The sequence below is a fragment of the Calidris pugnax genome, unplaced genomic scaffold (genome assembly GCF_001431845.1).
Source record: "Calidris pugnax isolate Ruff unplaced genomic scaffold, ASM143184v1 scaffold211, whole genome shotgun sequence".
Classification (NCBI taxonomy): domain Eukaryota; kingdom Metazoa; phylum Chordata; class Aves; order Charadriiformes; family Scolopacidae; genus Calidris; species Calidris pugnax.
This window is the reverse complement of record NW_015091083.1, coordinates 6,500,826-6,524,855: the sequence shown is the minus strand read 5'-3', so window position 1 is coordinate 6,524,855 and position 24,030 is coordinate 6,500,826. Positions and strand designations below refer to the sequence as shown.

At 38.2% G+C, this 24,030-nt stretch overlaps 1 protein-coding gene across 5 annotated transcripts in view; it reads right to left on the bottom strand.

Annotated features, from left to right (window-relative positions):
• Positions 1-24,030, bottom strand: part of EML1 (echinoderm microtubule associated protein like 1) — a 129,957-nt gene that overhangs the window by 40,210 nt on the left and 65,717 nt on the right. For 2 of the 5 annotated variants that reach the window (XM_014957570.1, XM_014957571.1), the window contains exons 1-2: positions 7,015-7,602; positions 1,202-1,252 (exon numbers count right to left, since the gene is read on the bottom strand). In XM_014957570.1, coding sequence (XP_014813056.1) covers positions 1,202-1,252; positions 7,015-7,280 — 317 coding nt within the window. In that variant the 5' untranslated portion in view covers positions 7,281-7,602. Of the gene's footprint in view, positions 1-1,201; positions 1,253-7,014; positions 7,603-7,998; positions 8,132-14,178; positions 14,362-24,030 lie in introns of those variants that run through there. The other 3 variants (XM_014957572.1, XM_014957573.1, XM_014957574.1) reach the window with 2 other exon arrangements.

Sequence of the window (24,030 nt, the reverse complement as noted above, 5' to 3'; positions counted from 1 at the left end):
TGAGTAAATTAAATAATATTCTGTTAACATTTAACTGTTTTCCCTGCATCTCATAACATTATCCAGTTTAACTACTCCAGTTAAAAGAAAAAAGTCTCGATACTGAAAATGTTTACTCCGCACAAAATAACTTTATTAGCATGAGTCTTTCCACTACTATTTGCAGCACTGGCAAAAACATCCTCTCTGTGGGATTTTGCAGGATCAAAACTTTATTTTGGCATCTTTTCCTGGTTAAGAGGTGGCAATATCAGCCTACACTGAAGTTAAATTTAGGAAATCACCAAATTATACTTGGGGAGGGAGGAGGGGGGGCGGAATAAGTTACAGAAGCAATTTTAAACTAATTTTAATGTTGCTCGGGGTTTTATTTTCATAGCTATGAACATTCAAAAGATGAACCGGTGGATAATAAAAATGAATGGGTGGGACTAAAGCTTAAAAGTGTAATGCTATCTCCTTTCTAAATAATGAAGTCTCATATCAGTATAAAAGCTACTTTTACCACCGGAACAAAATTAATTTAAACTCTTTTGGCTTATGCCCATTGCTGCTTAACCTAATTAGCAATGCTATCGTCTGACAAATTTTATTTTAAACTTTCAACAACAACAAAAGCCCAGTGAGAAGTATTAGCAGGTGGTTGGAAAAGAGGATTATAACTCCATTACATTAAGTCAATTTTGGCATATACACATTTTGATAGCGATGGTGTTAAACACCAGTGAGTATATCCATGGCTACAGTAGCTATTCTGTCACATGAGGAGGAATTTAAAATGACAGAAAATATTAGTTTAATTTACAGGTTTGTAAGAGTATAACTGGATTCCAGAATTGGCTTCCACATTAGTGATATGAAAGCAGGGCATTTTCAATTATTTAAAAACATAACATTCTGTCACACAATTTTTAACTTAAGACAGCAATGTGGTCTAATGAAACATCCCCTATAATAAAAACTGTGCTAGTATGAGATAACGGAAATACCAGAGCTGAAATTATCTAAGTTTTGCAATGCATTTATCAATGATGAGAAAGTTTTAAACAAGTACTTCTGAAAATGTTAAAAACAGGAGTAAAAACTGCAGATCTACCATGTTAATGCTTGTACTAAACCAGCCACTTTCTAAGTGTTGAATCCAAGCAGAAAAGAAAAGCAATGGAGCTTCAAAACCACAAAGCTATTAAGGATCCCTCACCTTAGAGCAGGCTTTTTCAGTTTGCATGCATTGAGAAGATTCACAGATCGGCTTAAACCAGATTGAGAGATGCGTAAACAAAGCAGAATAAAAAGTGAATGCAACAATTAAATGTAGAAACAAGACATTTAAAGCAAACTTACATTAAAAGACATATTTGCATGCTTTCAGGATATGAAGTCACATGCAACAGTAAACAACACAGTGCTTATTAACTCAGATGTTTGATCATTTCAAACCATACATTTAAGAACACCAATGTATCTTTGAATGACAAAATCTCAGCAATGCTCCAATACACTGACCGTTTGTAAAGCGACCCCCAAAAATTTAAAAAGGAAATCAAAGAGACTATCGGAAGAAACAAGACAGATGATCCAGCTAGAAGACAAAGACTATTAAAAAAGCAACAATAAAGACAAGAAAATAAATCCCATATATACATACATATATCGCTGCATAGCATGAATGTTTCAGATGGCTGCATTACTGAATTGTGGTGAAGTTAAAAAATATATTTACGTACTTCATTAAAAGTTTTTTGGGGGGAAAATACGAAAGGTTTTTAATAAAATAAATTCAAATATAGTATACAATACTCTTATGATAGTAACTGATGATATTAATAATATTTTGAAACTTGTCTAGCACTCTTTCTGACCCTCATTTAAATCAATTAGAATAAATTCAAGACTAACATATGACTTTAATTTCATTGTGCCTTTGAGCAAAATACGCTAATAACTTTAATTGTTAGAGAGAGAGTGAAGTGGCATAATAGTTTTGCCACTTGAAGTTCAATGGAGAGGGATTCCTTTTTTAATTTAGATTCCGTTTCTTTTAAAACATTTTCTTTGAGAGTCGTGTTAAAGAGAAGACTTAATTGAAGGTTCGATACCGAGTTTGTGTGTGTGTGCCAGGAACTAACCATCGCTGCCCCCAGAACAGAACGCAGAACATTAATTCCAGGCGACTGAACAATTTCCTAGGGGCCATGTGTTTAGAGTTTAGAAGAACAGGAATTTATCATATTAAAGTATTTTATTCTCCCTACAAACAAAGCTCTTTATGTTTTCTTTGTTTCAGCTTCTTCCTTTTGATCTCCATTGTCAGAGTTTTGCACCATTGTAATACTTTGCAATCTGCTGGGGGAGAAAGAATGACTGATTGTCTCCTTTTGAAAGGCAAAGAATGTGCTAGGCTGCAGCCTGCAGCAGCATCCCTACTGGGAAAGGTACTGCCTGCATTCTCCTCTCACATTTTTTCTTTTTTTTTCATTTCACCCCCTCTCAATTCTTGGAAACAAAGCTATCCTAGATGAGCCACAAAACCTTAGGTTTTAATAGGGAACACAAAACATTACTACTGTGCACTGGCCAAATTCCCAAGACAAGTTTAGTGTTAAGCAGCAAACTTGAAGCCACATTGCATGCGGAAGGAAGAGCGCAGGAGGAAGGGAAAGCTCTGCTCATTATACACTAAACTCATCTTATTCTGAATGAAAATTGCATATTATTATTCTAAGCACAAAGTTCAGAATAAAAATGCAGCAGCATTCAAAAAGTTGCTAATCAAAATAGCTTATACGCTTCAACAGTATAAGAGTAGTAAATATATTAAGTTTAATATCAATTCCTCTGAGCAAAGGCTTTTTGCTCAGACAACTCGGAAACACTTTACAAAGGCAGGCACTTCTTGACTATCTGTGTCAGGTGATTATCCAGCCCATCACAAAATCACTTCAGCTCTGCATTAGCTGGCAGCTGGAAGCCACCCAGATGTGCTCTCACAGCACCCCATCACCTGAGCACTGCAGCACCTGGAGGTGCTGGACCAGAATTTTTGGTCCCAGTATTACCAGCATCACCAGGCTTTCTATCTTGCATTGCGTTACTACCAGATGCTTTTATAATCCAATTGACCCACGTTTTGGATGTGTGCTGTTGCTCTATTTGGGTTATTTCACTCCTTCCTTAACTTGGATAATTGGGTGTTGACTAGATGAGATCTGAATGCTGAAGGGGGGTTTGGTGCCCTCAATTCTAATTGAAGTCAGAGTCAGTTGAGGTTACTCAACATTCTGCAAGATCTGGACCTAATTATCACATTAGGCCCTATAACAACATAGCGATATCCAGAGATACACGTTTTACATATGGAAAACCAATATGCATAGAGGTTAAATGATTTGCATAAGGTCACTGAGAGAATATGTGGCAGAACTCAAAGAAAAGCCTGCTAGTTCCACCCTTTCAGCCTCAAGCCTTTTTTATTACCTCCAATTTTATACTCCTGCCAGAAGAAGTCATTTCCATTTCTAATATTAAATGGAAAATCAGAAAATGTAGTGAACTCTGAACCTCATCTCCTTGGTAATCCAGCAAGACAGATAAATCGTATACCAACCTGTGGGTTCAAACGAGTTAACCAACATATTTGCATATGGCCATTGTATGAAATGAGATTGTGTCTGCAGACATATCAGTAAGTACATCTATTTCTAAGCAGCGGAATGTATGGATGCACACTTGGTCCCCACGGACATTATTGCCATGTTTTTATATAAATATGCCCAACATACTGTTTCAAGAGACAGACTGTTGTCATTTCTATTTGAAATACACTTCCTATACACTTCCTAACCTAAACGGTGAAAGAATCAGAAAATGGAGGAACTAGAAGTTATTTTTTTGTAATCCCCCTTTTCATAAGACTGCTCAGTAAAATGTTTGGGAAGGACCTCATTCACCAGGATGTTTGCCTCTCTTGAAAATATGGTCACAGGTGAGAAAAAAAGTGAAGATTATATTTTCTACTATAGTAATCCTAGAAGATATTTGCAATTCCCAACAGCAGACCAAAGGTTTAAAAGATGGCTCAGGAAAAGAAAAAAACCCCACACTTTTTTATTTTTTCTTACTTTTTTTCCCTTCCACTTTTCTTTCACTTTTCAAATTTTACCTTTTTTGTATTTTGAAAAATTTCATATTTTTCAATTCTGCACTTATGTTGTAGGAAAACTACTAGAGGTATCCAAGCAGAAATTAAGTTTTAAAACATCTACAAACACTTACTAGTATTTAGAGCTGCTATATGCCACATATCCATATTCTGGATTAAAGAATACCTACACTACAAAGTAGCAGTAGTTTTGGAAATAGTTTATATGAAAAGACCACTACAAAAACATGACTGCTTAGCAGAAATCAGAAGTTTAAAAAAAAAAAAAAACCAGTTAAAATTACACATCATCTATAAACTGTTCAAAACTGAGCAAAGCTTCTCACACAAATAAACAAGTCTTTCCCTTTAAAAAAAAAATAAAAAAAAAAGAGGGAAGCTATTTGATCTTGCTGACGTATATCCATTATTGTTTTATGCATCCACACATACAGTTCTTGAAGGTAAAAGGGTCCAGAATAAATACAAAGCATGAATTAATTCACCTTAATTAATGCAGAATGAATTATTCTACTTGTCTATTTGTAGGAAAGCTATTTGGAACACTTAATATATCACCTTTGAATACCAAATATTTGGAGCACAATTTACTATAAAAACATGAAACCCCATCAGTTATTTTAAGGCTTATTATCAAATGAAAAGAGTAGAGAATAATTTATCAAAAAAAGTTTTGTACAGTAATTCATTGGTGAGGTCCTTACCATTCCACTCTCTTATTCTTGAAGTATATTTATAGGCGAGGCAGAGAAATATACTTTAATACAATTTAATAAAAATTAAAATTAAAGAAACATATTTGCATATTAAAAACAATCAATACAGAATTTTAGAGCATTTGAAAGGAATAGGAATTGCCTACATAAGAGAAATTATAAATTGGATTTACAACTCCTATTTTCAGGACTGGGAATAACCCTGCTCTCCTAAGCGCTCTTAGTAAGCGTCCATCTATTTCAGCAGAACTGCCCACATGTATTTTTTTTCTTTTCTAAAACTGAATATATATTTTCATACTGCATATTTAAAGCACTTTCAGTCTAGCTTCTTCAGCAAAGAGAAGGGATAACGTGTAATAAAAGATATTAAATCCTGATCCTGTGGAAGACTCTCTCATACAGGAACCAAGACAGTCCAAAACTGCTCCCCAAGGATGGTGCTAAGGGTCTTCCCACTGGCACTCCGGGTATCCGGACTGCAGATGGGTCAGGTGGAAGGGCTGCAGGGTGTCACTTATCTACAGGGATCCTAAGGTAAGATAACACCTACAGGCTGCAGGCAAAACCTGATGGACCCCCTGATTTATGCAAATGACTCTCAAATAGAAAGAGCATGAGTATGATCTTGATGGGCATTTCATCCACCCTGTGCCAGGGCAGAAAGTCCTGCGCTGAACCTTGGAGATGGAGCGTAGAGACTCGGGTATCACACCCTCTGTACACAAGTGAAGTCTGCCAGTGCTTGTGGCCTCTCATGTGTTTTATAATTACCACCTGAAACTCTATTAGGGAGAATGAAATGATGAGAATTATTAAGAAAAAAATAATTTGCAAAGAATTCATTTCTTTAAAAATTCAGCATATACAAAATAGTACTCCTTTTTGAACACCAATAAGTTTTCTTTTTTAAAAGGCAAGTTCTTTCACCCATTTCAAAATCCTGATAATATAATTCTGATAATGAAGCAGTTTAAACAGTATTTGCCTTCCTTATCTTATCTTAAGGGCTAATTCAGGCCAACCTGCCAAAACCTGCAGCTGTAGCATGCCCCAGTTCATAGGAGCTCACAGGAGTTCATTTGTGTGGCACAAACAAATATGGTGTTTTCTAGTTTTAAATGTGCAAAGCAAAACTTCTCTTTTCTCCACAATAACAAAACCTGGAGTTTCCTGGAAAATCAATCCTCTTCCACACAGTAACAAAGAGTGGCTTTTCCTTAGTCACCATCTCCCCTTCAAGGAAAAATTCTCTTTACAAAAAAGACCTCAGACCTTAGCAGGTTAATGCTGTCATCTCCACAACTTGCCCTCTTCAGAGTTGACAGCATCATTACTACAACAAGCTGAAGATGACACACAACAAAAGAAAGGTAAGATAACCAAAACAGCACACTATTATCTTTTACAGGCAAACCGTACAACAGGTTAGCACCACAGTAACTGTCATGTGTAACTTGAACTTGCTGTACCCAATCCACTGCATTCCTTATAACCTAGATGTATAAAATGTGCATCCCAATTAAAAACAACTACACACACACAAAGCAAATTGAGACAGAGCAGTAATTTTTAGAAGGACTTAAATACATGCTAATAGTAAGATATCTAAAGATGGATGATTTCATTTGCATAAATATGTGCTAGTCAAAGAATTTTCCTCCTCCCTGAGATGCTTCTAACATTGGACATGCAGTTTCTATGATAATTTTTAGTGAGAGAAACCCACCAAAGGTAACATTCTGATTCGTAATGATAGCACAGTTTCTCTACAGACTATAATATTTTCTACTAGCTACTAAAAGAATTCTTGTACTACCTTTTATGTCATGTTGTGCAACAGCACAGTAGAAATGCTTTACTCTCTATATGCTAGACTGTAGTAGCAAGAAAATAACACAAAGTGGTAGACCAAGCATTGTGCATTCTTTCAATATTCATGGTAATAACCTTAATTCTAATTAGAACAAATAAGTTTAAAGCTTCTTAGAAAGAAATCCATTTCTCCTTTTCTTTCTGAACTAAGTATTTAGACCATTGCTTTTCAATAAGAAAAACTATGTATCCAGAAGCTTAAAAGAGGAGATATACCATGTTTTTAATTTTGCAATTACAAGGTTTCTGATAGATGCAAACCTTTTTGCTGCTGGTGAAACAGTTTCCTTTCTGGTTCCTGATGGAGAAGGTAAAGAGCCACTTGGTTTCTTTGGTAACACAGTTCCATTATTAACAGTAGTCCTTAAAGGCAGGGTTTGTACCAGAGGTCTTGCTGCAAAACAAGCATAAGATGAAATCATCATTTTCATTTGTTTCCCCTTTGGTTCCCCAGGAGACAATATTAGAATATTTAAACATATCCATGTAGTATGCCATTTTTGTTTCACTATTGCCAAATTCACCATAGATGAAGGTTTCAACAGGGAGGAATTTTATTATTATTAATAATCATATCAAGCAAATTATCTACATATGGCTTAAGCACACAATTCTATAACCTCTCTCATTTGTAAAACTCTGTCCTAGCTCAAGGATCTTACAGGGCAGTGCAAAGGTAGTCACTGCCACCGAAATCAATCCTGGTCTCTTAAAAGAGCATCAGTCTCTTGCCCACCTGGATAGCATTCAAGAGGATTGCTAAAAATGAAGGCAGCTTGCCATCCAGAAACTCCTGTTCTTCACCCCTCAACGTTCTTGCAGGGTTTTCCACCTTTTTTCATGCAAATGTTCCACTAAGAAAACCCTATCCCCCCAAAAATGACTTCTTTCAAAGAATGTGGGCTTATGTTTGACAGAAAGGAATTTTACCCTTTAGTCAGAAAAAGCCAATGAAATGGGCCAAACAGTGGACTTCATGAGCTGACATTATCTACCTACATTCTTCTGATCAAATGTTGACTCAAACAAGTGCATTCTTTCAATATTCATGGTAATAACCTTAATTCTAATTAGAACAAATAAGTTTAAAGCTTCTTAGAAAGAAATCCATTTCTCCTTTTCTTTCTGAACTAAATATTTAGACCATTGCTTTTCAATAAGAAAAACTATGTATCCAGAAGCTTAAAAGAGGAGATATACCATGTTTTTAATTTTGCAATTACAAGGTTTCTGATAGATGCAAACCTTTTTGCTGCTGGTGAAACAGTTTCCTTTCTGGTTCCTGATGGAGAAGGTAAAGAGCCACTTGGTTTCTTTGGTAACACAGTTCCATTATTAACAGTAGTCCTTAAAGGCAGGGTTTGTACCAGAGGTCTTGCTGCAAAACAAGCATAAGATGAAATCATCATTTTCATTTGTTTCCCCTTTGGTTCCCCAGGAGACAATATTAGAATATTTAAACATATCCATGTAGTATGCCATTTTTGTTTCACTATTGCCAAATTCACCATAGATGAAGGTTTCAACAGGGAGGAATTTTATTATTATTAATAATCATATCAAGCAAATTATCTACATATGGCTTAAGCACACAATTCTATAACCTCTCTCATTTGTAAAACTCTGTCCTAGCTCAAGGATCTTACAGGGCAGTGCAAAGGTAGTCACTGCCACCGAAATCAATCCTGGTCTCTTAAAAGAGCATCAGTCTCTTGCCCACCTGGATAGCATTCAAGAGGATTGCTAAAAATGAAGGCAGCTTGCCATCCAGAAACTCCTGTTCTTCACCCCACAACATTCTTGCAGGGTTTTCCACCTTTTTTCATGCAAATGTTCCACTAAGAAAACCCTATCCCCCCAAAAATGACTTCTTTCAAAGAATGTGGGCTTATGTTTGACAGAAAGGAATTTTACCCTTTAGTCAGAAAAAGCCAATGAAATGGGCCAAACAGTGGACTTCATGAGCTGACATTATCTACCTACGTTCTTCTGATCAAATGTTGACTCAAAAAACAATATACATGTAATACCTGTAATTCATATTAGGCTGGACTTCATGAGCTGACATTATCTACCTACATTCTTCTGATCAAATGTTGACTCAAACAATATACACGTAATACCTGTAATTCATATTAGGGTAACAGAAAAGTCTCATTCAAGTATGTTAGAAATCAGTTGCAAAAAACAAACAATGGTTAAAACTGCAAGCAATGAGTACAAACATGAAAGCTACACTGGACCATAGCCTGAAACCAGCCACAAACATGACCAGTGCTCTCTCTACAGCAGGGAAGAAAGCTGGAATCACTTGAAATTTGATAAAGCTTTGTATCACAAGCCAGCTTTGTAAAGATGCCAAAAGTCTGTTAGTTCAGAGAAACAACACGAGAAGGCAGCAGTTGCAAGTCACTTAAGGAACACAAGAATTCTTACGAGGAAAGGCTGAGAGACTTAGGTCTTTTTAGTCTGGAGAAGACTGAGGGGGGATTTGATCAATGCTTATAAATACTTAAAGGACGGGTGTCAAAAGGATGGGGCCAGTCTTTTTTCAGTGGTGCCCAGGGACAGGACAAGAGGAAATGGGCACAAACTTGAATATAAGAAGTTCCATCTAAACATGAGGAGGAACTTCTGTACTTTGAGGGTGGCAGAGCCCTGGAACAGGCTGCCCAGAGAGGTGGTGGAGGCTCCTTCTCTGGAGACATCAAAAACCCAACTGGCTGACATCCTGAGGTACCTGATCTACATGGCCCTGCTCTGGCAGGGGGTTGGACTAGATGATCTCCAGAGGTCCCTTCCACCCCCATATCATTCTGTGATTCTGTGAAATGCTCTTTGAAAAAAAGACTGCTGAGGATAAATAATCTAAAAAGCCAAACTGAAACATTAATAGCTGTATACAGTCCCAGGTTATACTAGGATAACATCTCACTGTAGCACTGATAGCAAGCATTTATTGACTTGTTCACCTGAAGTTTTCACATATAGAGCAAAAGAAGACAGATGTGAGAGCACGTGCCTTGAGAAGATTAAGTCAGTAAATATAGTCTATTTGGGAATGCAATTTTCAAGACAAACTTTGTCTTGAAACTTTGTTAGAATATACACTTTTTACATAGTCATCAATTATTTGTTCAGAGGAGAAAAATTTAGAAAACTGCCTATAAGGAAATAATCAGTGAAGCTTATTTGGCTTAGAAGACTGAAAGACGACATGAAAACAAGTCAATTAAAGAAAAAAAAGACAAAAATTTTCGCCATTCTCACTGAGGATCCAAGAGCCTATAAGCACAGAAGATTGATAGGGTGAGAAATCATCATTTTTACGAAGGACAGGAAGAGTAAGGGCTCCTTGATTTCATGGAGAGCTTGAAGGAAAGGCTAAAAATACTTGAATTAATTCATGGTGTTTCCCAGCCCTGGCTTCCATGATCTATTTTAATAGACTCACACTGTCTTTAGAGCTTATACAAAACACCTAAAATTTACTGTACTTTGGTTTCTCATGCCTCTATTTCTAATTTTATTGCTTATTAAGGGATTCAGATATCATGATCCAATTTACTTCTACAGTATTCATTCTTCCAAATTAAATTCCTTCTACAGTTTTGTGCTGCATGCTCTACTGCTTGTTTCCTGACTAATTACTGCAATGCCATAATTAATCAGTTTGTATAAAACTGATTCTGTTACGTACTACAGAATCACAGATAGCTTCAGTTGAGCAGCTGTAGGCTTGCTTCTTCCTGACTAATTACTGCAATGCCATAATTAATCAGTTTGTATAAAACTGATTCTGTTACGTACTACAGAATCACAGATAGCTCCAGTTGAGCAGCTGTAGGCTGAAGATTTCTGTAGCTCACAAAACTTTCACGCGGCTTTGAGATCCCAAATTAGAACAATTAAAGTTAAGTAAGTGATTAAAATATTTTCCTTCTTTACAGTTATATAAAAAAATGCCTATTAAAAAGTAGCTGGAGTGAACTAGCTGGAGTCTGTTTGCTCTTCTAACCTTATGAAATCAAACCCAGCAGCAGCAGGAGTACACCCTGCAATCCTTAACAGAGGTTTTGCTTTCAATCCAGCACCAAGCCAGAACTCACACTTCTGGAAGCAGAGATTTAAAAATCTAGCCCTATGGGCAGCCAGCCTAGAAAGCAACACCATGAAACTTACACGGCACACAGAAAAACTATACATTATTCAATTAATCCACTATTTCCTCTGGCACTATTTAGTTGTATTTCCAACAGCTGGTGCACACCAGAGGTAACTGACATAACTGTCAAACAACCCCAAACATGTCATTGCTGTTAGAAGTCAGTAACTCAAACGCACTGGTGTTATTTCTTTGTCAGTAATGTTTATTTTGGAAGCTCTGTTGCTTCAAGGTCTTACCTGTGGTAGCAGGACTGACATGTTTATCAGCCTCAGCAGCAGCTTTTTTAATCATACTCTGATCTATGGATTAATAGGGCTGTTAAGTTTATAAACAAACCAATAATTGCATAAGGAAAGAACAACAAACAAAAGTAAAACAAAGGCAGGAAGCCATACTGAACTCCACCAGGTATTTGAATTAAATAAGGAAGGGGATAAAAAAAAAAACCAAAATAGAAACCCAAAACATCATTAGTGAAGGAGCTTCACAAATGGACAAGATAAGCAGCTCACTTCCCACGATGGACACTGCTTTTAAGCTGCTGAGCTCAAGCCTAGAAAAAGAACACAGACTGAAAAAAGCTCAAGCTCTTTTCCATTATAAGTCTGAAAGCCTGAAACTTGCAATATTTAAATCAATTTTGAATCTGAAGTACTCTGAAAAAATATAGCCTTCTGTCCCATGAAGCTTCTTGTTCCAGACCTTAAGCAGCATACTGGGGATCCTGTTTCTCCGAAGGCACGAACCTCCCCCTGACACGCACACGCTTTTAATCCTGATCGACTTCATCTACAGATCAAATGAAAGCAGCAGCATGCAGTGTGCTTCAAACCCCAGTTTGCATAGACTTAGATCTTACTTTGTTGGATCTAATTCCACTTTTTACAATTCTAAATGTGGAATTAGTCATTACATGATAAACAGGAAGAAAACAGATCAAGTCCATACAGTTCAAGTGGAAAAACACGAGAAGCCACCGCTCCAGTTTCATCCATGTCTAAGCAAACCCCTCTCCTAACAGGCTCCATCAGGAGCCTCTGTAAGGCTATTCCAAGTTAAAATACTAAAATTCAACTTAGTCTTATGCTAATAGAACGTAATTCATTATAAAGTAATTGGGCCTACTATAGGAAAAAAAGGTTATCAGGTGAGATGTATCATATGTGACAAAACAGCTGGAAGAAACAAACGATCAGGATACTTCAGATTCTGTTTTATCTTATAGGGTACATTTAATAAGGCTGACCACACACTAAGAATACAACTGATATAGTAAAATTGAAGTTCCTTACATAAATTGTTACAGTAGCAATTATTTCCAGAAATAGGGTGGATTTAGTGGGCAATTATCAGGACTCATTTCAATAATTTGTAACATAAGAGCAATTAACATTTGTAGTCCTCCATTTGCATTATTACAATAAAACTTCTGACACTCTCATTTCACACACACATTAAGAAGTATCCATGCCATATACCCATATTATTAGCAAAAAACCAAAAACAAAACCAAAAAACAAAAAAAACCCCACACAACCAAAACCCAAAAAAAGAGCCATAGAAGGCACAGGGACATGCTTACAGTAACTTTTTTCAATGTACATTGAACTATGGCTTTAATGATCTGCCACGACCAAGAAAGCATCTCCTGACTTAGAATTCAACTCTGCTCACAGAATCCATAAAAATCTGGTGTGTATTTTGCTGAGTAAAGCCAGCAGGCAAGAACCACTGATCTGGTTACAACTCAGTAATAATTACTAGACTTTATTTCCTCCACGCATCAGATAGTATCTATTTTACAGGCAACATAAAGCCTCCTAATCCCTTGTAGAACCAGATTTGGTGGAACATTTTATTACAGCAGACGCTATGCTTTGAGACAACATCTTTAGTAACATTTAATTTATCTGATATTTTAATTTTTAATTTTTTTTTTTTTTTTGCAATCAGACAAAGTGAGGAGAATCCAACTGAAAGAGAATAGAAAACAACATCACAGACATTTACTGCATATTCTGTCTGATAACTAGCATGATCAACTAATCTGGCTCTGTAATTCTGTCCCTTTCTCCTCTCCTCATCTCCAGGCACAGAACATTACAATAAACCAACATCTCAGCAATTAAGTAGTTCCTTACCTATGCTGTTAAAGCAATTCCCAAAAGTAAGTATCTGTTGCAAAGTCACAAATATTTAACTAAAATGAAAGGAACTCCTGATTTCCAGCTGATAAAATTATGAATCCATAATTCATGTTGAAAGTATGATATATTAATATAAATTAAAAACTTAATTACATATATCAGGACCCCAAAAGAAACACTTTCTGAATTTAGACACAGAGTCTGTGAAGTCAGCCATACTTTCTTTCCACATGTAGGTCGCACTACTCTTAGGAGTAAGAGTACCCAAAAATACATCATGCATTTCTGCTAAACTGCAGACAGAGTTTCCCAGGCTTTTGCAGCCTCACAGACCACAGTAAATCACACTGGTTGGGTTCTAAAAGACCTTTACTGCTATTGAGAGCTGATGTTCAACTCCAGCTTTTCTGATTTGTGTACAGACACACCCCTTCTTGCAGAGCAGGAACCAAGAGAGAGCCCACCTGGGCTGTGGAGAATGGGCACAGCACAGAGTATTGCTGAGTGTCCCCATCTGTCACACCTGCCACCTTGCTGGCTCTGGAGCTGCTGCTCTGGAACAGGGTCAGACACCAACCCCAGCTCTAACTTCCCTCCATAGCTCAGCAGCTGCCGCTGCACCATCTTCTCGGTCACGTCAACTCAGTGCCAGCTGAAAAAATCTGTCTTTGGCTATATCTGCACCATCCACAGACACTGAAGACATTTTTAATTAAATTAAAATTACATTTTACTTTAATTAACTTTTGAAAAAAAGAAAAAAAAATCTATTAGGATTTTCACCCACAGAAGATGATGCATTCCCTGAAGAGTTTATAAACTAATCTTGATCAGAAGTGAGGAAGTAGTAGCCACGGTTAAATGCAGATAGTGGATTAAGCACTAAGAATATGCAAATGCTTCGCCGGTTCATGGGAACCGTAGAAGACTCACAGATTTAAGCACTTGGATTTTTATGTGTTCTTTTTAAGAAGTTACATTTCAAATGTATTTTGAGTTTGATTAGTTGATTTCGAGTATTTCAAAAGCTCTAAAGAATAGCCTATTTTAATATCTACACCATACTCATGGAATTGCACTACCTATTTTACACATATCTGAAATGCAAACCTTTGGTAGGTCCTTTCTTGTTCTGCATGGCCTGCTGTTCCTCGGTAATATTCAAGCGTCGGACCACATCAGCAAGGGCAGATTTGAGCAGCTGGATGTCATCTTCCTGCATCTGGACACGTTGCTCCAGAGAGGCAATGCGATCCATCACCTCCATGCTGCTGGCAGCAGAGGCACTGTCATCTAAGTAAAAGAGCAGAAAAAGATGCATCATCAGCAACATATAACCATGGAGGAACACCACCTATAACTGGCTGCAGGTAAACCCAAGGTTTTTCTCAGACCTGATGACATCTTGAGGAAGAGAGTTATTAAGTGATCAAAAGGAAGAGATGGAAATTAAAAAAATAAATAAAAAGATGAGTACTTAAGTAAAATGTGATAATGAGGTTGGCTTTAGGGCTACTTAAGTGTCAATTGGGCCCCACTATCAATTATCCACACGTCTGAACTGGATTGATCAACCATCACCCTCTTCACTGCTCTGCTCATTCTGGCACCAGCAGGCATTCAGGTAGGGAGCTACTCTCTACACACCCTTCCAGATTTTTTTCTCTCACATATGTGACAGAATGTATACATTAGAGGTATGTAAGCAATAGACAGGTTTACACTTTCCCAAGTTATCGTCCCCAGACTGGAGAATAGACATTAACCCCATCTGCTAACTCCTAATTTATACCAGCAGCTTTATGAGAACATTCTCTCTGACGGAAATAGAAACACTAAATAAATTAGAATTACTCAGTAATTGTACTCTTAGCCTGCAAACTCTTAAAAGGGTCAGTACTTTGCATACAATTCACCCATTATTTGGAAATAAACCACAGAAGCTTAAAGCCTGCAACTCCCTGATGAGGACTACACATTCTTTCCACCCAAAACTAGTAATAAGAATACTTTTCCTAAATGAGTACTTTCTTTCCACTCTAGTTCCTATCAAATAGAAACATTGTAATTTCTTAGAATACTAAATTAGGAAAAAGAATAAGAAAGGAATACAAAAGCAATGCCAAAGATGTCAAAGTCAGTATCTATTAGAGAAAAAAAGAGTGCTGTTTTTAAAGAAAATTGCAAGGTTTTATTTAAGGGGCTGAATTTGAAACCTAAAAAAGTTGGGTATTAACTTACTGGATAATTTTAGGTAATATTAGTCAAGTGATGATCGGATTACAGTTTTCATTTGAAGATTTAGTAAATTATACTTCAGCAAAAATGGATATTTATGCTACTATCTACGCTTATCATTTACTTCTCCCTCATTCCTAACATGAGTCCACAGCACATATTTCCTCTGTTAAAGCTCATTTCTCTTTCCAAAGAAGCTGGTATTTGTTTTCATTTCTTGTGTACTTAATTCTCCTCCACTCCAAACCAGAGCTTTCCACTTCTTTTGTACAAGGGCATAAAATGAAAGTCAAATGGCTTGTGCATAATAATAACTAGTGTTGAATTTTAAAACAAAGTAAGTGTTTCAAGCAGGAAGAGAACAGCTTCTGAGTGCATATAAAATTATGTCCAAATGTTAATACATACACACTTTTCATCAGAAAGATCTGGGGAAAACTTGCATTTAAAATTTAAAAAAAAACAAACAAACCACTATTCATCTCCAAACCATCCCAGTACAAATTGATTTCAAAATCTATTCGTAAACTGTGTTTTGGCTTCCTTACCCCTCCCACCCCCAACAGCTATCTGTGGTTACCAAAAACTGAATTAGAAACAAGTCAGAAACAAAGACTGTAACAATACTGACAGCCCATAAATAGCTACAGGCCAAGATAGTTTAAGTTGCTTGTTAATTCTGCTATGGGATTTTCAGAGCATATTTAAAATATCAACATTAGGCTATTATGGGGCTGAACGCAGGGATAATGTAAGTATCTGGTTCTGAACAAACTAAATCAGAACCTCAAGTTCCTGAAAAATGCTGCAAAGCTCTTCCCATGACAAAGCTTTCCAAACTTTGGCCTAACCAGACCTCTGCTCAGCACAGGACTCTGTCCTGCAGCTGTTACAGGTAATTAATCCCCAAACTCAGATTAGCAGCCGTGCTGGCAGCAGCCTGAGCTGCCTGCAGAACTTAACCTTTCCTTGTACAAACAAAAGGGCCCACGCTGCTCTAATGACTTTACACTTTAACTCAGCTGGAAATAACATGGATTAGCATACTGGACAATAGGCAACCAAATCAAAAGCTTGATTTAACCAATACAAGCCAAATTCAAACTTCAGCCATTCTGCCAAATTCAATATGACAGGGCATAGTTTTCTTCTGAATTCAGTCAACAAGAAATAGCCAATTCCCAAATTCAGGGCAGAAAAGGAAACCCAGGGAGAAATAGGTTGCTGGTAAAATGATCAACCCTTGTTACAAAAGAAAACATCCTTATTAAAGTATCGATTTCACTAATTTTTGAGTGTGTAGAAACAGTAATCTAGCCCAAATGTAAATCTTCAAGTAGTAAATCAGTGGCACCAGTTTCTTCACAGTCCTGTAAGAAATCACTGCCCCAGTAACTATTACGAGGTAAGTTTCTCTTTTTTCTGAGCCGACAATGTGCACTCCCAGCCCAGAAAACCAACCCCATCCTGGGCGTCCTCACAAGCAGCGTGGCCAGTAGGTCAGGGGAGGTGATTCTGCCCCTCTACTCTGCTCTGGTGAGACCCCACCTGGAGTACTGCGTCCAGCTCTGGGGCCCTCAGCACAGGAAAGACATGGACCTGTTGGAGTGGGTCCAGAGGAGGGTCACAAAAATGATGAGAGGGATGGAGACCTCTCCTATGATCTACTCTGCTCTGGTGAGACCCCACCTGGAGTACTGCGTCCAGCTCTGGGGCCCTCAGCACAGGAAAGACATGGACCTGTTGGAGTGGGTCCAGAGGAGGATCACAAAAGTGATGAGAGGGATGGAGACCTCTCCTGTGAGGACAGGCTGAAAGAAGAGGTTGTTCAGCCTGGAGAAGAGAAAGCTCCAGGGAAGTCCTTATAGCAGCCTTCCAGTACCTGAAGGGGGCCTACAGGAGGGATGGAGAGGGACTCTGTCAGGACGTGGAGTGACAGCATGAGGTGTAATAATTTTAAACCAAAAGAGGATAGATTTAGATTAAATATTAGAAAGAAATTCTTTACTGTGAGGGTGGTGAGACACTGGCACAGGTTGTCCAGAGAAGTTGTGGATGCCCCATCCCTGGAAGTGTTCAAGATCAGACGGGTGGGAGGTGTCCATGCCCATGGCAGGAAGGTTGGAACTGGATGATCTCTAAGGTCCCTTCCAACTCAAACCATTCTATGATTCTTTCCCCTTCTCCCAGCTGCCACTGTGACTCTTGCCCTCACATCCTTGCTGACCAACAGGCACCAGCAAACCCTTCCTCTGGGCACAGTGTGTCTGCACCTTCCACCATCACCATTCCTCCTGCTCCTTGGGAATGTAACCCTCATCCTTGCTGCAACCTACAACTTGCTTTTTTTACGGTGATTACCTTGCTGGATGCAGTTCCCTTCCAAGGGTGGAGAAAAGAATAAAATTTTAACAACTTTCAGTAAGACTGCAACTGAAGACAAGATTCCTTAGAGTCCAGTCACACTTCACTTTGCTTCCCCTTTGCATGTATATGCAAGTAAGCTTGAAAAGAGGCACAGAATATAAAAAAACCCTATGTTTTCTGAAGAATGAAAAGTTTAATTATAAAATAAGCATAACCTGTTTGTTATGCAAGTAGAGGATGGAATGTTCTTGCCATTGAGATCATTACATCTGAGTATGTTGAGCAATAAAGTGGCAACTCCCACACAGCCAAGTAACAAAGTGGTATGGTATAAGAAAAAAAAAATAAGGATATAAACTAACCAAACAACAACAAAAAGTCACTACAGATGTCACCTATTCTGACCACAAGAGCTGTCTTGTTAGCCTAACTTGTGATCTGCCTCTGCAGTACACAAATCATTCTCACAGCAAAGAACGTTTGCAAGGAACTTTTTAGCACACATCTGTAATGCAATTCAGACTCCAAGTAGAGCCATCTTATTATTATTGTTCCCAAGCCAATACGAAATTTAAAATGACTATACATTGTATAGCACCTAGTTCCACATTTTCTCATGGATAAAGCATGTCCTCAAGGAATTCACACAGAGTGGGCTGAGGGGGGAGCACTAGGGGGTTAGGAGGAAGGCGGCTGTGGGATCCCAAGAGGCCCCAGACTGCTGTGCCTTGGGGTGGTCCAGCCTGGAGCTACATTTGCCCTTGCAGGGTCTCTTGCACGCACTCGGATGTACAGTAACTGAAAGAAAAGTGCTTTATAGTAATGACGTAAAGATCCTCAGAACACTTCAGGAGAATCCAAGGAAATAAAAAGCATGCTTTTAAAAGGAATCAACGTAGGTAGAACGGCTGTGGGATCCCAAGAGGCCCCAGACTGCTGTGCCTTGGGGTGGTCCAGCCTGGAGCTACATTTGCCCTTGCAGGGTCCCTTGCACGCACTCGGATGTACAGTAACTGAAAGAAAAGAGCTTTATAGTAATGATGTAAATATCCTCAGAACACTTCAGGAGAATCCAAAGAAATAAAAAGCATGCTTTTAAAAGGAATTAACGTAGGTAGAGATTTGTAGTAATAATAGACAAACCTTACTGCAGTTTTACAATATAATAAGGATGCCATTATGCCAATACCTGTTGCTTCTTGTGACGCTATATTCAATAATATTAACAACTCTAACAGTGTCAATATACTTAGATTTGGAGACCTCTCTGCAATCTAGCTGTCCTAAAACCCACAGATATTCACCATCTTGATGGGAGTATAAAGGAGACTGCAAATCCAAAAAATTTGCCTTGAAGCATTAGACCTACTTATCAGTCATAAAACCCACAGATATTCACCATCTTGATGGATGTATAAAGGAGACTGCAAATCCAAAAAAATTTGCCTTGAAGCTTTAGATCTACTTATCAGTCTCTACCACCACTTTTGCCCATGGACAGACAGAACAGACCACGTATCACCTACATGGGTGGCATCGATAGCATGTCAGAATTAATCATTGCCTCTTTTTCATCAATGGGAAGAAAAAGGACTTTTAAAGTGAAATTTACGCAACCTGGTTTTAGAAATCTGAAGTGAATCACTTTCTACAAGTGTTCATTTCTTCTCATGGATTATAATGCAAGTCTAAATCACTGTCTCAAACATGTAAATCTACATCTCATGAGATAAATGCCACCTACGATGTCCAAAATTAGATAAAATGAGGAGATATCAATTCAGATGCCTGATATTTCATCGTTATACATATTTGTGGTAAAGCTTGGAAAGAAGAGTCATTTGTCATTTATGCTTTGCTGAGATTCTGCAGGTTTCAAAGAGAAGGCAGCAGAAAAAGGGAATGTTCTTCGTGCCTCTCTTTAAATTTTCCAACCAGCTAATCCATGATCTCATAGATTGGAAAGATTTCTTGTGGCAAACTAAAAGACAATACTGAGTCAGATGATTAATCTGCTTCCAGAGCGTCTTCCAGTTTTTCAGCAATTTATTACTTGAACTTAGCCAAATGTGAAGAAACATCTGAAGCAAAGCCAACAACAGGACGTGTCTGCTGTTTACAAGAATTACTTCAGTATTATTTCATTGTATGTAGGCTAAAGCAAAACGACATACTTACACTATTAGTTAGAAGGAAGCATATTAAAACGCATAATATTTTCCATAGATTTTACCTGCTGGAAAACCTAAATCTCAACTGCACATTAATGGTGTAGGAAATAATTAAAAGAGAGTTGGCAATTTTCCCCCCAGGAGAACTACTTCACATTCCACCTTTGCTTTATGCAGACGTTAATTTTGAGGCTATCTTGTCCAGCTCAGACCATGGCAACTGATTAAATAGTGGAAATATTAGGTACAGATCCTCAAAGGACTGGCAAACAAATTTGAGTTTATTCAATCTACGCGGTCTCTTTGGAGCACCATTTAAGAGGATCAAATTGTACATGGAGTACTTCCAAAACTTCTCAGGATATATTCTGTGCATTATACGTTTGTAAAGTATCTAGCACAATGGGGGGGGTGGGTTGCTAAACACTACTATAATACACTTTAAAAGGAGCACCTTAAAGCCTTTGCCAGAGTGGTCCCTGAATTTAGACACTCTGCAGGACATCAGAAAAGACAATTTAAGCCTTCTGGGGATAGTAAACTCCAGCAGCAGTCTCCAGCAAAAATTAAAGATAGTCCACATGCTGGAAAACATGGCAAAGGATGGCAGTGAAAAGGCAGCATCAACTGCACACAAAGATGCCTTTCTTCCAGTATAAAGATATAGATTGTGCCGACAAGCCTGAATTGAGCTTAACTGGTGGGAATGCTTTCCATCACTGAGAGATACCAGTGTTTCCCACTCTGCACTTCTGAAATTAATCTGCACAAGTATTTACATTCCTTGGAAATCGCTAAGAACTTCAGGACTGCTACTAGAGCCTCATGAAACATGCACACAGAGAGAAAGCAACTCTCCACCCCCAGCACGCAGCCAACGGGGCAGAAGACAGTAGCTGCTGAGAAAGTGCATGACACCAAAGGAGAGAAAGTTAAGAACAGCATTTATGAAAAAACAAACAAACAAAAAAGTACAATCCAGCAGCTGAATTTGTGCATGACACCAAAGGAGAGAAAGTTAAGAGCAGCATTTATGAAAAAACAAACAAACAAACAAAAAAGTACTATCCAACAGCTGAATTCAGATAGGGAGTGCTATAGACTGGATTTGACCCAGCATACTAGCAAGCAGGTAAGAACAGTGAAGATACTACACTTCCAGAAACATTTTTCCATCCACAAAGGCCCACGTTTCTCAAACTCCACTAACTCTGCAAAAACTGTGAGATGTGGCACATGTCACTTGGTACACATTTGGCAACCTCCTCTTCTCCTGCCCACATCATCACTGAGATCTCATGCAAGTAATTGAGTTACTTAAACTATTTTCTTCAAGCTCCCTGGGAGTCACACCACCACTAACTTTCAAACGACCTCTCCGCTTCACCTCTCCCACTGCCATCTGTTTAGCTTGAAACTCTAACAGTGCAGAAAAAAATCCCTCCGTGGCAGGCATCTCCTACATCTTCAAAACCCTGTCCTCCCTTTTTGGTTCATTTCATGCATCTTTGAGTCTGGGGCACAGATGTCAGCCAGACAACCTATTTGATAGATACAGTCTGTCTGAATTGACAGCAACAGAGAGGAAAAAGGAGAATTAGGAAGAGAGACAGCCATCAAAATCCATGGCTTAAAATGAGAACGTTTCACAAAATGAACACAAGCAGTTCACAGCGGCACATAAACAGGGGAATGCAGCCCCGACAGCGTTGCCAGGCTTAGCTGCAAGATCTGGAAAGTACCAAATATTCTCCTTATAGCAAGTTCCGTGGCATAATGTCAGCGGTCATTTGCAGACCAAAAGACTCTCTGTGCAAGAGAACAATGGGAAAATAAAACAGCAGATTTAGTTTCCTTTGACAACACCACGCCAAGCGCCTTTGTTTAAAAGATTAGTGTCCACAGTATTGGATAGACTAAATATCTTTCCTCCATCCACTTTTCTAATGCAAAATATTGTACCGTACCTGAAACACAGCAGCAGCTTTCCAGGCTTGTCTCCTGGGGACAATGACAACACATATGGGCAACAGCTTATCATAAAGTCTGGTACATACTGGACTGGTCTGCTAGACCCTGATTTGACCAGATTAGAGCTTTCCACTGTGAGAAGCAAGTGGATTTAAAGTCCAAAATAATGTTATCCTATTTAATCTTGTTATTTTGTGTGGTTAGGGGGAAAAAAAAAACAGACAGAAATCTGTAACTACAGTTAAAACTGCAAAAGCATGTTGCTTTTACATGCAGTTTCAGAAAGCCAAACTGGTTGCCAGCTGCACACTAAAGGAATGGCCTTTATTATGCCAAATCCTCTAATTGTGTTTTTTTTATAAAAGCATATAAAACGGGCTAAAAGTGCAAGCACCATATATGCTTTTTTAGCTGGAAAGCTTTGACTGTGAGAAGCAAGAAATCATGTCTAATCTTTACACCTGACAGCCATAGCAATAATACCACACCTATATACATACTTATATATGGACATACGCATCCAGTCTCTGAACAGGTAGGACAACTTTTCAGTTCAATCCCCATTCTAATGCACGCACTTAAGATAAGAGTGATTAGCATTGCAAGGAGATGTCCTAGTTGGGTACAATCAGGTACATCTCACAGTAAGTAATCTGAACAGACCAGATTAGTTTTTCCGTGTCCTCACGAGGTATGTTTGTGTGGGAGGAAACGGGAAAGAGACATCTCTATCCCACACATCCACCTAATGCTGTCCTCTGGACTGCAGTGGGAACCCAAGAGATAGGGGATCTAAAAGAGACCACAGCAACAGTGATGTAAAGCATCAAAGCATCATCTTGGGGGAACAGACCACTTCTAAACCATACTAATAAAAAAAAAAGTCATCCAAATATTTGTTCATCTACTATATACGGACCGCAGATTTTTGTGAAGGGTATTTTCCCTCCTCTAACACAGCTAGCTATTGTAGTTCAGTATTTATAAAATATTATTACTGTATTTCCCGACATTGACTGAGGAATAACTTGTCCTTTTACAGTTTTACCACTAGAAACTTAAAGACGAGGAATAGAACTTCCTAAAATTAGAAGCAGAATATGAAAGAATAAATCCATAATAGCAATCATCACTCAGAACCTCACAGCTGGGTGCACTGTATTCATTAACAAAATGGCAGAGAAGAAAATTATCTTAACAGAAAATTCTCAGAAAGTTCTTTGTGGCTAATTAGCCAGCAATCACTGTAGCAAAATTATAAGCACGTGCCCTTGACCTGCCTGTAGCTGTCGAGCTATAACCAGCAGCTTACTGGTTTTTCCCTAACAGATGGTAGATGAGCTTCTATTTGGAAATCAATCAGTTAAAAACGATCGTCCCCAATAATGCTTAAGTGGAAGATGGAAGAAATTTTTGACACATCAATAAATTAGAGGAATTTTCCCCAGAAGAGGTCTATCGATGTAAATGCTTTACAGTTCACAGTAACTGTGCTGAGCACAGAAATCAATAGAAAACATTTTAACAAATTATCATTCCTCCACATTATGCTGGAATCAGTCTGTACCATAAAAAAAAAAACCCAAACATTGTGAACAAAAGCCAGAAGAGTAAAGACGACCTTCTGTGGCACAATACTAATGCAAGAATAGTAGAAAAAAAAAAGTGACACCATGGGATCTGCCTAGAGTTAAGAAGCTGAAGATGCAGCCCGACACAAACTTGTAAAGAAAGGAGCCAGGAGGGTAATTAATAGAGGTATCGCAGGGCAGAAGAGCTGGGCTGTGTTTTATCATCTCCTCAGTGATGTACTGAGGATGTGCCTGTCTAAAACTCTAAAAAACAAGAGAAGAAAAGCAGATTGTGGAACCTGGGAGAACACGTACAACTCTCATCACCACATCACAGCTACAGCTCACTGTCCAAGTCATCCTACGACAGCTAGCACGGGATGAATTCAAATTTGTCACATGATGTACATTAAAAAGACTTCGGTTTTTGTTTAGCAACGTTAGACGAAAAGAACCAATTGTGATGCAAGATTTGCTTCTCCTAAACCTGTTTTAAACCAAGTGCAGATAAACACCATGCATTAGTAGACACAAACCGTTTTCTTAGAAACTTTATCAGTACTTAGCTCAATATATTTTTACTCCCTTTAAGAACCCCGGGTATCTCCACTGGATTCTTCACCTATGCCACATGCAAGTAAACC